The sequence below is a fragment of the Lathamus discolor genome, chromosome 10 (genome assembly GCF_037157495.1).
Source record: "Lathamus discolor isolate bLatDis1 chromosome 10, bLatDis1.hap1, whole genome shotgun sequence".
Taxonomy (NCBI): Eukaryota; Metazoa; Chordata; class Aves; order Psittaciformes; family Psittacidae; genus Lathamus; species Lathamus discolor.
Genome location: NC_088893.1, coordinates 5,935,367 through 5,949,304, shown reverse-complemented (window position 1 = coordinate 5,949,304; position 13,938 = coordinate 5,935,367). Strand labels below are relative to the sequence as shown.

At 43.8% G+C, this 13,938-nt stretch overlaps 2 protein-coding genes across 3 annotated transcripts in view; one reads left to right on the top strand and one right to left on the bottom strand.

The window, feature by feature from the left end:
* HSPA9 (heat shock protein family A (Hsp70) member 9) overlaps nt 1-13,938 on the top strand; it is a 330,220-nt gene that overhangs the window by 56,778 nt on the left and 259,504 nt on the right. The gene's annotated exons all lie outside the window — the stretch shown is intronic.
* CTNNA1 (catenin alpha 1) overlaps nt 1-13,938 on the bottom strand; it is a 122,459-nt gene that overhangs the window by 5,326 nt on the left and 103,195 nt on the right. For both annotated transcript variants that reach the window (XM_065690217.1, XM_065690216.1), the window contains exons 12-16: nt 11,692-11,892; nt 9,998-10,149; nt 7,073-7,183; nt 5,031-5,212; nt 4,167-4,272 (exon numbers count right to left, since the gene is read on the bottom strand). In XM_065690217.1, the coding sequence (XP_065546289.1) occupies nt 4,167-4,272; nt 5,031-5,212; nt 7,073-7,183; nt 9,998-10,149; nt 11,692-11,892 (752 nt within the window). The remainder of the gene's footprint in view (nt 1-4,166; nt 4,273-5,030; nt 5,213-7,072; nt 7,184-9,997; nt 10,150-11,691; nt 11,893-13,938) is intronic.

Sequence of the window (13,938 nt, the reverse complement as noted above, 5' to 3'; positions counted from 1 at the left end):
CCCAACCAGTTTGGGATTCTATGATGCTGTGGTCACATTCTGGTGCCTGCAGGTGCCTGCTGACAGCATCCACATGGAGTATTTGCTATGCACAACGACTCATTTGCCAAAACAGACATTTAACTCTGAAAGCATGGTGAGTGTAGCTAGTAAATACGTTTGTTCTATCCAGGGCCAGACCAAGTGGGTTTTCTAAGCCAATGTAGTTGAGCACAGCAGAGGCGAAAGATCTGTACTATATGTTGCAGAGATGCCCTGTATGGCAGGCTGCTGAGCTGTGATCCAGGGCAGCACACAAACATACACACAATGTGAGGACATATGGGACAATGGGATTCTTGGCAAGCTGGGACAAGCACGTCAGGCTGTGCAGCACAGCCTATGGAGACTGGATGGCTTTGTGGGCATCTGACCCAGTGTGACCATAAACTGACTGAGATCACCTCAATTCTAAGGAATGTAATGAAACACCCAAAGTATCTGCAACTCTTATGCAGGCACAGTGCTTCCATCAGTGAAGTGAAACCCACAAACAACAAAGCAGCAAAAGCTTGCAGGTTCATTTTTTAAGCTAATCAATATTAGTCAGCAGTACAAGATGTTTTCAAGAAAGTCCACAAATAGCACTGGCCAAAGAGCTAATGAAAAGCTGAAATTACCATTTGGGAAAAAGCTCTCCATCTCCCAGAAAGCTCATCTAACAAAAGCCAATGGGCAGCACAGCGGCACACTGAATGGAACGTTGACAAATGCACAATACGGCACGTCAGAAGGACCCTGAACAATGCAAGGAGCTTTATAGGCTCCAAGTTTATGGAAAACAGTCAAGGAAAGACACTCGCAAGGAAAGAGGCTGCTGCATGTTTCATGGTGGCTGAAGAAGACAGCAAAACATTAGCAGAGGAAGGATGGGATAGGAAATATTATTCAGCTGTATAGATCAATTTGATGTGAGCTCGAAAACCACATCCTATCCTGTGTGTGCTATTTCGACAAGCAGAATAGAGAATTCAGTCCAAAGACAGATGATGCTTAAACAGAGATGTAACACAAGATAAAAAAGAACATCAACAAAAGGCACTGCGGGTGCCTGTATAAGCCCTGTCCTTTCCTATGCAGGAACACTCAGATAAAACCTAAAAAACCCTAAAGGCAACAGTTTCAACACTGATTAAGAAAGATTACATTATTGTATTAACCTGCAACAGCCACAGACACAAACCCCCTGTCTGCAGAGCTAGCTGGGGAGGATTCCCACAACACACTCACAGCAGACAGCTGCACTGTAGACGGGAACAAATGTGCACTGGGGACATCCCCACCTCCCCAGCCCACCAAAATGAGATGCTGACTCTGCTGAGAGGGGAGACTGAGATGAGCTCTCAGGCAGAAGCTCTTCCCTGTGAGGGTGCTGAGGCACTGGCACAGGGTGCCCAGAGAAGCTGTGGCTGCCCCATCCCTGGCAGTGTTCAAGGCCAGGTTGGACACAGGGGCTTGGAGCAAGCTGCTCCAGTGGAAGGGGTCCCTGCCCGTGGCAGGAGTTGGAACTGGATGAGATTTAGGTTCCTTCCAACCCAAACCAGTCTGGGATTCTGTGATTCTGTAACTCTGTGGTGGTTGCTGGAAAAGCTAAGCTGGTTGCTTCACATCAAATCCAGGATCCATCCCAGACAGAGCAAACACACACACATTCGCTTCCTACTACCCCAGCTGAGCCTTCAGAGAAGCAGAATCACCTCTTTCTCCCTGCTTTCAGGCTCTGTAACCAGAGCAGGGAAAGCCAGAAGAGCTCTCCTGTAGTATGTGCTGATTAAGACAAGCACACAACCCCCATCCCCACGTGTCTGGTAGGTGTAAGAAGCAACTACAGACACTTTCCTTCCTCCCGCTGTATCTCCTGTATAGGGTATAAACAGTAATTCACACTGAAATACCCTGGAAGCCCCATGTCACAGCTGGGCTCAGTACTCTGGTTACAGAGCCTGAAAGCAGGCACATAGGGGAAGCAGAGGCGGTGGCAGGGAGCACACCCTTGGACCAGCCTCCACAGCGCATGGACCAGTTGATAACAAGAGGCTGCTGGAGCATCTTCCTGGGGAGCAGGGCAATCCCTATGCTTGCCCCCAGCAGCTCCTTTCAATGTCATGATCAGGTACAGATGTAATCTCAACCTCCCAGCAGTATCAGAAAGAAGAAGCAACAGTTTTTTCTTCTGCTTTGTAAGTATTTCAACATCGAAAAATAAATACTAGGGAGGCTCATCATCTTGCTGCAAATCATCTGTGTGTGTGTTGTACTCAGAAGTGCTTCCTGTTCCCCCACTCCAAACAAGCAGAGTGCTGCTTTGAGTGAAAGATGGAATACCTTTGGGAAAACCTGCCGGCTGATGGCTAGACACTTCTCACCAGACGTGAAATACCTTGGATAATAGCTTTTATAGTTTCAAAGGAAATGTGCTGTAAAAGTGCCTGAAGGCAGGAGTTAGGAGTTCCTGACACACTAACACGAGGGGTCATGATTCACCCGGTGTCGCATGGCAAACAGGACATAAAACCCTATCCATTTGTTAAAAGCTCGTATTAGGCACAGGAAGGCATTAGTGCTCTGCTGAAGTGGTTGCATTGTATGTCCCCTGCAACTGTCAGACAGTTCTACATTAACAAGTTTCTAAAGAGTATGTAAGCACATCTAATGAAATATGCAAGCTCCAAGTATTAGCAAAGTATGGAGAAGGGGAAAAAAAGCTATATTCTTGTCAGAATGACTAACTGTACAGTCCTGCTTATATTTATCTTCCAATGTGTGCTTAACCTTTTACATTTTTAAGGACCTTACTTCGGCTAAAAGGAGCCATTTCGTTTTCTTCTGTATTTTGCAATGGCTTGGTGCAGAAAACCAGACACCAGCTTTGCATAAAACATGTGAATTAAAAAGAAAAAATGAAAAGGCATTGTAAACCTTCAGCCCAAGCTCCCTTGAGCTCTATAACACAAACTGCTCCTTGCTTCATTTACCTACAGCAGCAGCACACCTGATTCTTCCAGAAATATAGTTGTCAAAATGCTCTAGAGCAAGGAGACCCATTTTAAAAAACACATTTCAACATTCGCTCCCCACTGAACCTTCCTCACTCCATCATTAATAAATAAGGGTGAAGACAACATCCTCTGGATGCAGCATTTAAAGAGAGATCTGCATTACAAAGATTTACTTCAAACCTTGCCTTATGACTTTACATTCAGAGAAGGAGTGAAAAGCAGGTGATGGCTGTACAAAACAGAGTTTAGGCCATGATCTCAGACTTAACCTACCTGCATTCCAGGGTCCCTCTTGAAGGCAGAGTCTTATTACTAATGCTGATGTTTCTCTGTAATTTGGGTGTGGATAGAGACCAAAGGTGCTTTTGCCTGGCCCAACCCAGTTTCTGAAGTGGCTCAGGACAGGCATATGCATTGCATAAAACCCCCGAGCTGGCCATACTTGTTCAATCCTTTAAGAATCCTTTTCAAACCCTTTTGTACATATAGCACAACACACACACACCAGCTTGGGACAGCACAGCAAATACTGGGTCACTACATGCCTTGCTCAAAGTCTTCATCAAATTATGACTGGACAATGAAAAAAAAACCCTGGCGTTTTGACAATCTCCCCATTCAGTCTATGGGGCACTTGAAAATTGGTAATATTAAAAAGCTGCCTCAAAAATAATATGAAAGGTTGTGCAACAGGCCACATACAGTAATTATGGTATTGCCTGCATGGTCTCGTCACTGCTTTGGAAAGTCTTGGGGGTATTCCAAGCAAGACGGAAGCAACATGAATTCAGTGTCAGCCCTGTTGGGTTACAGAACTGGCCTAGATACTATGTGACATGAAGCAATGCTGGCATATTGCTACCTTAAAATGGTAGGTGCTTGATTTAAGCCAAGGAGCTGCTAGTGTTACTGCTGGGCATATTTAGCTGCTTACACTGCTTAGGGTGGCAGGAGAGCAGCAGGAAAGAAAAGGCTAGAATTTTCCAGCAGAAAATCTGGAAAATCAGTTTAAAAGCCCCAACCCCTCAAAGCTAAACACATTTTCTTCTGTTCATCATGTCTGCAGTACTTAAAGATCTCCTATTGCTCATTTGTGCTGGAGGCTTATGAACATGGTTTGTGACTTACATGATCAGCAATAGTCCGGCCCAGCTTGTCCATCCTTGACCCAGCCTCGGCAATCTTCTTGGCTGCACTAATCACATCTGACGTATTTTTCAGTGGACCTTTACCTCTGCAAAACAGAACAGAGTCTACCTTCTAGCATCAGAAAACTGGAAGAGTGAACTATTCCCTTTTCTGTTCCATACAGTACTGGAAGTGATTCCTCACCCAAGCTGCATGAATAAGGTTGCACAGAAGAACTAGGCAGCTGTAATCATTACAGCACCTTCATTTTTAAGACAATTTCCGCCTTCCAGCACCTGCCCATATTTAGATTAAACCCAGGAATAAAAACATCCTAAATTTTACTGTTTTAAGCACCCTAATGATGATAAGAGATAACATTTTAGAAGACAGATTTGCAATTTTCATGGAATGCAACATCAAGTTTAAAAAATAGTGTTGTATAAAATCTGGTAAATGAATTTCAAAAGGCATCAAAAACCCTCTCTTTCTTTTGCAAATAACTGTACCAGGAACCATTTCTGCAGTACAGCAATATTGAGAGCCCATAGAATTTAATGTTGTAAAGAACTGAGCAAATATATGTATATATATTCCTTGGGACAAGAATCACCCTTAAGAAAGAAAGAAAGACAGACAGGCAATAACTGCTGTGCATCCATAGATCAATTTAAACAGTTATTACCACCCAGCCACTGCATAGTAATGCGTCTCCTGAGTTAATACAGGCTTATAATAGGGTAACATTTAAAGGAAATTATAAGTCAGACTCTCAGGACTGCTAGCCAAAATATTTCATTGACAGACCAGCATTCCAGGCAGTTCTGAGAGAAGGTGTTGTGCACACGAATGAAAAACACTCACCTGGTGAAGTCTGTCATTTCCATCATAATCATACACATTTGTTTTGCCAGAACAATTATGTCATTACCACTGTCATCCCATTTGGATACTTCAGCATCCAATTTACTCTTTTCTTCCTGGAAGCTTGCGACTTGCTCAGCAATCTTCGCTTTTTGCTCTTGAGGGAGCTGAGCCATGATCGCCTGAAAAAGAGAGTTTTCTCACATTGCCATCGGAGAAGGCTTTTTGGAACATTTCACTAATAACCAATTTAAGTCATGTGGATGGGGGATAAAACTTTAACAGCAATCCTTTACCTAGAGGCTTCACAGAACTGTTTCCTTCCATTTTGAATCAAAGTTTATGCTTTTTCTTGAGAAAGAGTGCCCAGAGAGACAAGCTGACACCTGAAACATGGGCATTTGCAGGATAAAATTGTAACACTCCAAACGAGTTTGCCACATATTAGCATCCCTCGAAGAAAACCTGCATGAAGAGGGGGACTTGCCTTTTCTATAAAATTTATGAGTTTTAAAAGGAAGTTTCACTTGGGTATCTTTCACTGTTGCAATGCACAGAAGAAATATTAGGTGTCTCTTCCCTGTATGAAGCTAGATGTACTGTTCTGAAACATGCATATTGAGGAAAGAGTAACTGAAAATGAAGAGTATGTGCTTACTCCTGAATAAAATCTATCAGACTAGGTTTACAGCCTGCATGAGACTCAATGCCTTTGCCTTCATAAATCCAGGGAGCATTCATGCCTCCAGAAGCAGGTGAATAGGAGTCTTCAGTACAAAAAAGCCTCTGGCAGCAGCTGTGCTATAAGGTAAATTAGAAATGTCTGCATTTAAATAAAAGAGGGGAGAGGGATACAGGAAAAGAGAGTGCTTGTACAAGGCAGGAGAGCATAAAAAATACTCTCAGTTAGTATTAATTCCAAAGCCGAGGTGGCAGAAGGCTGATTAAGGGAGGTCTAGTCCTTGCCTGGTCTCAGGCTAGAAGAGCCAGCACAGAAAGCCTTCCATGGCACTTTCCCCAAGAGTGTAAATTGTTATTGATAAAGAAGGGGACATGTCAAATAAAAAAAGAAGGGAAGGCCTGGTTTTCCTTCAATGTACCGATCTTATGTTTTCAGCTATTAATGATTTTATATTGCCTATCAATGCTTTCATTTTTAACAGTCATAGGAAATGCAGTTAATTTCAATGATTTAATTTTTAAGCTCCTCTCAACAGCATCAATGCTCAGTGACCAACACATGCATGAGAAGCCAGTTTGTAAAAATTTCTGGTCCATAAACGTAGGATTTGACTATTTGAAAATAACATTAGTACAACAGAATGATTTGCCTATCTCCCTGCAGAAATTCACCTAATCGAATGGCAGTGCCTGCAACATCTGTGATGTCCAAGTATAAAGTACTTCATAGAAATACAGAATCCCAAAACGCTGCCAGGGATGGGGCAGCCACAGCTTCTCTGGGCACCCTGTGCCAGTGCCTCAGCACCCTCACAGGGAAGAGCTTCTGCCTAAGAGCTCACCTGAGTCTTCCCTCTGGCAGGTTAAAGCCATTCCCCTTGGGCTGTCCCTACAGGCCCTTGTCCAAAGCCCCTCTCCAGGTTTCCTGCAGCCCCTTTAGGAGCTGGAGCTGCTCTAAGGTCTCCCCTTAAGGAGCCTTCTCTTGTCCAGGCTGACCCAGCCCAGCTCTCTCAGCCTGGCTCCAGAGCAGAGCTGCTCCAGCCCTTGCAGCATCTCCATGGCCTCCTCTGGACTCGCTCAAGCAGTTCATCAGTACTAAAAGGATTTTGATCTTTCAGAACATCCAAAATATAAAATAACACAGATGTTTCTTACATCTTTCAGACCAACACATCCTTCATTTCACTTAACCTCCTCTTTAGAAGAAAACTGGAAACAAAGAATTCCAGTTTTCTGATCCAGTATTTTCACCTTCCCCTCCTCCCCCACCCTGCCCAATATTTAACCTGGATTTTCAAATCCAACTGAACTGTTTCTTGACGGAAAGTCACTGTTTTAGAATGCTCTGATTTCTTCCTTACCCTTGCACTTTGTCCAGCAATAAGCTGATCATCTTCAGTCTGAATACTTGTTCTGCTTCGGACATCAAAGTCCTCAGTCTCAAAGTCGGAATCATCCAGCTCTTCAGGAGTCTGAGGAAAGAGTCAAACAAGAGAATTCATGGTTCTAAAAATCATCGAGAATGTTGTTTTTCAAGCAGAGAGAATGGAAATCAGTGAAGGTAAAAATCAGTCCATGTTTTCAACAAAAAAGGTAAATAAAGGGAATGTGCCCAGCGTACACTCACGTGTGAGTGTACACTGTGAGTATGTATGTTTGAGTGTATATGAGTATATATGCTTGAGTGCTCACATTAAACACATCAGGATCCCCCAAATTTCTTACCAGGTCCTAAGCACCTGCGATCTGTCAGGTCGCGAATGCACTCAGGGTTTGAAGCACAGAAAAAAGCTCTTGCAAAATGAACAGTATTTCTGCAACTTGCTTAAATGTAAAAGCTTCACTTGAGATGCTGAAACTAAAATTACACACAGTTCTAAGGCCTGGTTCAAACCCACCGCCATCGTCTTTAGTGCAATTATGAATCAAAGCACAGACTAAATTAACAGCAGCTAAAATGTATTGGAATTTATTCTTATCCCCCAGGAAAAGCTGAAAATTTTTAGCTAGTAAGGGCCAGCTTTTATGCTGTGGGCTAAACACATCTGACCCAGTTCCTGCTTGCCCGGGATTTATTTTTGCCACTGCCACTCTACAGCTGGCAAACTTTTTATGAAGCTTATCAAGTTTAAACAGCATATTCGTCAAAATACTACATCTTTGCTTAGAGTGGCACTTCATGGCAGTTTTACAGAGCTGGGTCAACAAAGACCTTCACTGATAAATGCAATACATTGTGAGTAACAAAGAAGATGCAAATATTCAGATTTCTTTCCTATCATTTGAATTTTACAAACTTGTTTTGCAACCCAGACATCTTGTGATACATTTAAAATAGAGAGAGGTACACAAAATAGTTGCCAAAAAGCAAAGGTGAGCACGCTGATAATCAGGACCCAGGATATTTCAGCCACCATCTCCTCTCCATGCCTTGTAGAACAGAGTACACCCACGAAATCATCATAAGGACATGTATTTAAGAAATAATATACATATATAAAAAAGAAGACAGTTCTGCTGCATCTTTAGAAACTGTTTATGATTCCCAAGCCCCCTTCTCTGCCCATCCATCCTGAATCCCAAAAAACCTGGGGTATACAAAATGTAACTCTGCCTTTCAAGCTGTCACGGGCAAAAACTCCTCTGGGGAAGATGAGGGATTGCCTGGGGAGCAGGGAGGAAAAAGCATAAACCTACAGATACAGATTTTAGTTCTGAGAATATACTGCATAAACACAAAAGTTAGGTGTCTGAGTGACTTTTCCTTCTGGAGCCTGTAAAGAACAAGTGCAACTGGACAAAGTTTCAAGTGCATCAGCTTGTTTGCTCCAGCTGAGCTCAGGAGCATCCCCCTGTGAGTGTGGTTCCTTCTGTGGGCCAGTTTGAGACAAAGCCCTGGAGAAGCGGTGGCCTGGAGGGCTCTCTTATCCTAAATCCATCCTATACCTTACAGCCTTTGGAGAGCAAATCTTAGCAATTTAACTTCTTTATAGGTCACTGCTGTGTCACCGGCGTGCTGCCGTTAGCTACTGGCAGCGGCAGTAAAGCCGCAGCACCCTGACATCAGAGATGCAGCAGCATGAGGGACAATGTCAGCACTCCTGGCATCACCACCTCAGCTAATTACTCACAATGTGGAGCTGGCAGCCCTGCTGTCATGTCCTGCATAAGGAGGACTTCAGCAGGGGGTGAATCAAATTAGTTTGCCTGCATAGCAGGAAAGCCTTGATATCTTCATCTAATGCTGGTTGTCTATAAATCCTGAGCTTAACTTTGACAGAAATTATATGGGGAATTGTCAGCTTTTCTTCTGATTTCTCATCTGATTCTTTGCTTTAAGCAGAAAACATGGAAGATACTATTACACTGGTTACTATAATCATGTATATTCTGCGCTGTCCTTAATTTACCTATCACCAAAATGTATCTGTCATGGTTACCACTCTGAAAGATGAAGATGGTGTCTCTGCAACGCATTTGAGTCAGAGGAGGACAAGGGAAAAAAAGGAAAAAGGAATAAGGCCTCTACATTTGTTTTGGCTGTGTCTGGCTCCTGAGCATTTTTACCAAGCTTCATTCAAGAAATGTGTCACAGGTCAGCCTCAATCAGAACTTTCTTTTCTGCAACCCTTCAATCAACTGCAGGAGCCCTTCTGCATCTTCCCTGCAAGCCTCCTACCAGTCTAAGGCTGCCTGACCTACCAGAAATTAGGACTTCCAAGTCACACTCACTGCACCTGAAACACGCCAGCACAAGAGAGACAAAGCCTCTATGAACTGCTCCCTGTTTACTGAGGTTAGCCCACTAACGAATTACACACTCTAGGAACTAGAGGCTGAACTCATCTAAACCCGTTTATGATTAACTAGCATTAATTCTCAAAATTTACTTAATAAAGAGCCATCGGGTTTTATTTCTCAGCTCTCAAATGATCAAAAAGCATCTATAGTTATGAATCTACTTGCTGTTGTTAAATCAAAGGTCACTGATTTCAGCACATTAACAAGCAAGGCATTAACATGATATTACAAAGGATGCGTGAAGGGTATTTAGCATCACCGCTCTGGCTATCATTGATGCTCAGATCTGTTTAATGAATTTGAATCAAAACGTACTTCTGAAGCACTCCGCAGAGTGATTAGCAGTTTTTAAGACTCTGAATGTTAATATGAGCTAAACGCAAATTTCACGCTGTCTGCTCTCAACAGAACTGATGCCTGTCAGCTCAATAAAGGCATGGAAATGAGTGGAGAAACAGAAAGCTGTTCCAGTAAGTTCTGCTCACCCGGATCATCAGAACAGCTTTCCTGATGTCTCGTATCCCGTCGTACACCAGCCGCGAGGCATCGATGAATTCATTCTCATCCATGGGCTGAGCAGGGTCTGAACTCAGGGCTTCCACAGCAGCTTCTACTTGCTCAGTAAACCGTGGCATAACTGAAGCAAGAACACCAAAGAGCAGTCAGTGCCCACCCCAGTGCCACCTTCTACTATACACTCCTGTAGAAGTCATGTGTGTTCCTTGTTGTTAATTATCATTGGAAGCTCTGAAACAGTTCTATTTGCATTCAAAACATTTGTCATAGAAAGACATCAAAACTGCACCTCAAGTCTTGGTCCACTGTTTACTCTGCTGCTGTTTGGTCTTTTCCCCTTAGACAGTTAAAACTTTACCCCCACTTTCTAGTGGACAACAAGAAAACACCTGGAGAAGCAGTTAGAAACTATGGGATAAAATATTAAGCATTTGTTTAATGTTCCCTGCAGATGTACATGATTTTCTGGGGGAAAAACCAGCATTACCATCACAAAGCTCAAGTTTAACAAGGGACTGGAAGAGGGCAGGTTGCCCTGCTGTACTGCAGTGACTCACTGCACCCTGGGAAGGACATCACAGAACCATTTACAGTCTGTTCGTTTCTTCAGTGTCACTCTTGATTCTTCATCAAAGTAATTAAAGCAAAGCCAACAACTAATAGTTGGCGCAGCACTTACTGAAGTAACCAGAATCACTCCTTCCCTTGTGTAGATGTTACCAGCTAGCTCACAGGAAACACCCTCATTTATTGCTTGGGTGTGGGGGACTACAAGTTGCTTTAAGAGCCATAAAGATATTTCACAAAATTTACCCTAAACCATGACCCAAAATTTATTCTACTGGGCCAGCACAGTAGATGGAGAGGGCTGGAGCAGCTCTGCTCTGGAGCCAGGCTGAGAGAGCTGGGCTGGTCCAGCCTGGACAAGAGAAGGCTCCTGAAGGGGAGACCTTAGAGCAGCTCCAGTGCCTAAAGGGGCTGCAGGAAACCTGGAGGGGGGCTTTGGACAAGGGCCTATAGGGACAGGACAAGGGGAATGGCTTTAACCTGCCCGAGGGGAGACAGAGATGAGCTCTTAGGCAGAAGCTCTTCCCTGTGAGGGTGCTGAGGCGCTGGCACAGGATGCCCAGAGAAGCTGTGTCTGCTCCATCCCTGGCAGTGTTCAAGGCCAGGTTGGACACAGGGGCTTGGAGCAAGCTGCTCCAGTGGAAGGTGTCCCTGCCTGTGGCAGGGGTTGGAACTGGGTGAGCTTTAAGGTCCCTTCCAACACAAACCACTCTGTGATTCTGTGATTACATGAATGTGGCATAAATCTCTCTGTATCCTGAACACTCACAGAACCTGGTACAATACTGTAAGATGACCAGTGCACCTTTCAAGCCCTAACTCATTGTTTAGGATTCATTTATTGGTGTTTTAGCTTTCTACAGCTCAAGAACGGCAAGCACACTCAGGAAAACCTTGTGCACTGCTGAATTTTAAGCCAAGCAACACAGCAAAATTACATTTCTCATTTTGCAATAGCTCTGCAAATAACTCACTAATTTTCATTACAGTGTATCAACAGAGTCTTTAACAGGTTTCACAGGTACATTAATATCTGGTTGCCCAGGCACTTGCAAGCAATATGAATTTAGGGATATTGGAAGTAACCAACTCTTACCTGTGTTGGACAGTAACTTCGTGGCTTCCAACACCTTCTCAGTGTAGACTCCAGGCTCGTAGTTATCCATTTCCGAAGTGACAACATGAATGACTCTAGCAGCACGTCCTCGAATTGCTCCAGCTGTGCGGTCTAAACCATCAACATCTTTTTCTTGGAGAGCAATGACACATTTGTTTACATCTTCTAAAATATGATTCTCTGGTGGTAAAAGAAGGAGCATTTAGATGGTAATATCTTCTTTTCTGCTGCAGTCATCAGCATGGCAATTTCTCAGTTTGTGACCTGCTCTATAAACCTCCAACGAGATGCTGTAAAGCATCAATTTTTAAGCTTGCCACAACCAGCAAACAGCTGCCCTTCCAAACTAGGTGTCAAAAAGCCATCAGTGGCATCCACATTTCTTGCCTCTGTTTAGCCTTGATTTTACCAACAGAAAAGCTGAGTTCAGCTGAATTCTCCCTTAATGTGTTTCTTCCCATTTCCTTCCCTGGACTGCCAAAGCCCTTATTCCAAATACTTCCAAACCACTCCCCCATCATTCCACATGCACTGGGTGATGAGGCACCCTCCTCTGCGCCACACCTCAGCCACCCAGTGCTCTAATAGACTGGGGCACTTGTTGCACGTTTCTAGCTTCCCACAGAGTGTTTTCCCACAACCACACACATACCATCAGAGAATATTAAGCTGTTAGTCCTCCCCTCAAATGCAAGACGTAACACATGCAGTGATTTACGCAGAAAGCGCTCCAGTGACAGAGTACTCATTGCCTCTTTAGAAAACATAAAATAAAGCCAAGACCTCTCTTGTAATTTACTTTCTGAACACACATTTTCTTTTTGACACAGAGATGTTTCCCTCTATCATGTCCAAGAAGCTTACAACGAGTAAACCCCCCCAAGAGATTTCTGAAAATGCCTGAAGAAGTTGGGATCTTGATTTGGGGAAACATATCCAAAAGGTCTTCCAAATTCTGTTACAGACCTCTTTAGCACATCAGTACCAAGGCTTTGATAGTGCCATCCAACAGCAGCATTTGGGCTTCTTGGTAAGAAACCAACTTGGAAGCATTTCTGCTCCGTCACTTAGAATAGTTTCCAGCGTTACTAACCATTGACTTAATCACGCTGCACTGCCAATCCGTGCCACTGAAGTGGCTTTTATTCCCTACACAGGTAGTAAAAGAGCCATTTTGCAAGAGTTTGTAGAGCCAAGGAGCACATAGAGTTGAGCGATGGAGGATTTGTATAAACTGGCTGAAAAGATTGCTGCTGCTGGAAGTGTTATGCTTCATTTGCATAAAATTAACAGAGCCAGGTGCAGTATTGCAAGACTTTGGGAAGCAACCTGGGCACAAAATACACTTGTGACATACCTCAGAAGCAACTCAGCCTGAACAAGTTCAGCCGAGGGCAGAATGTGGCCCTGAGAGAGAGACGCACAGGTTCATTAGTGATTTGACAAGTCAGTGAGCAGGCAGCCAAGGTACAAGAGCTGCAGCAAGGAGCACACAGGGTTTGGGTATTTAAAGCAAGAGACAGACATCCCTGCAAGGTGCAAGAGTAAAAAGAAATCGGCATCGGGCCAAAACACAGACTGTTTATTGCTTGAATTCCTTAATGAATAAATTAAGCCGCCAACCATTTAAAAGCCTTTGGATTATAGGAACTTTAATAAAAGGCATGGACAAAATGAAGATGAATATTTAAATGCTTGCTGATCATTTCATCCCTTCTGCAGATGTGAAGTGGCCAGAAAGACACTTCAAAGGCGAGGTAATCTCCTACGGGGCAGGGACCATCAGGTGCATCCACTGTGGTTATACTCTCCAGCTGGATGATAACAAATCAGATCTGACACTGTTCTGTGTGCTTGTACATACACACACTGCTACCTGTCCTACAGGCATGTGAACCCCAAGCGTGGGGCACAAAATGCCATCTGCTGAGGTCGGGACAGCAGAAGAGCCCAGGAGATGCTGACACACGGGTTCACCTCCAGCACGTCTGGGGATGTGGTAACGCTGCATCAAAGCCAACAGCCTTCCCATGGCTGGGCAGGAGGAGAGTCTCACAGCAATGGAATGGAACAGAGAACATACCCATGACATGGGGGTTGGAACTGGATGAGCTCTAACGTCCCTCCCAACCCAAACTGTTCTGTGATTCTGTGGTAACACAGGCAACAGCAAAGAGATCTTGTTCTATAAATAAAAAAGGCAAAAAGTGGTGTCGCCCCCCCCTC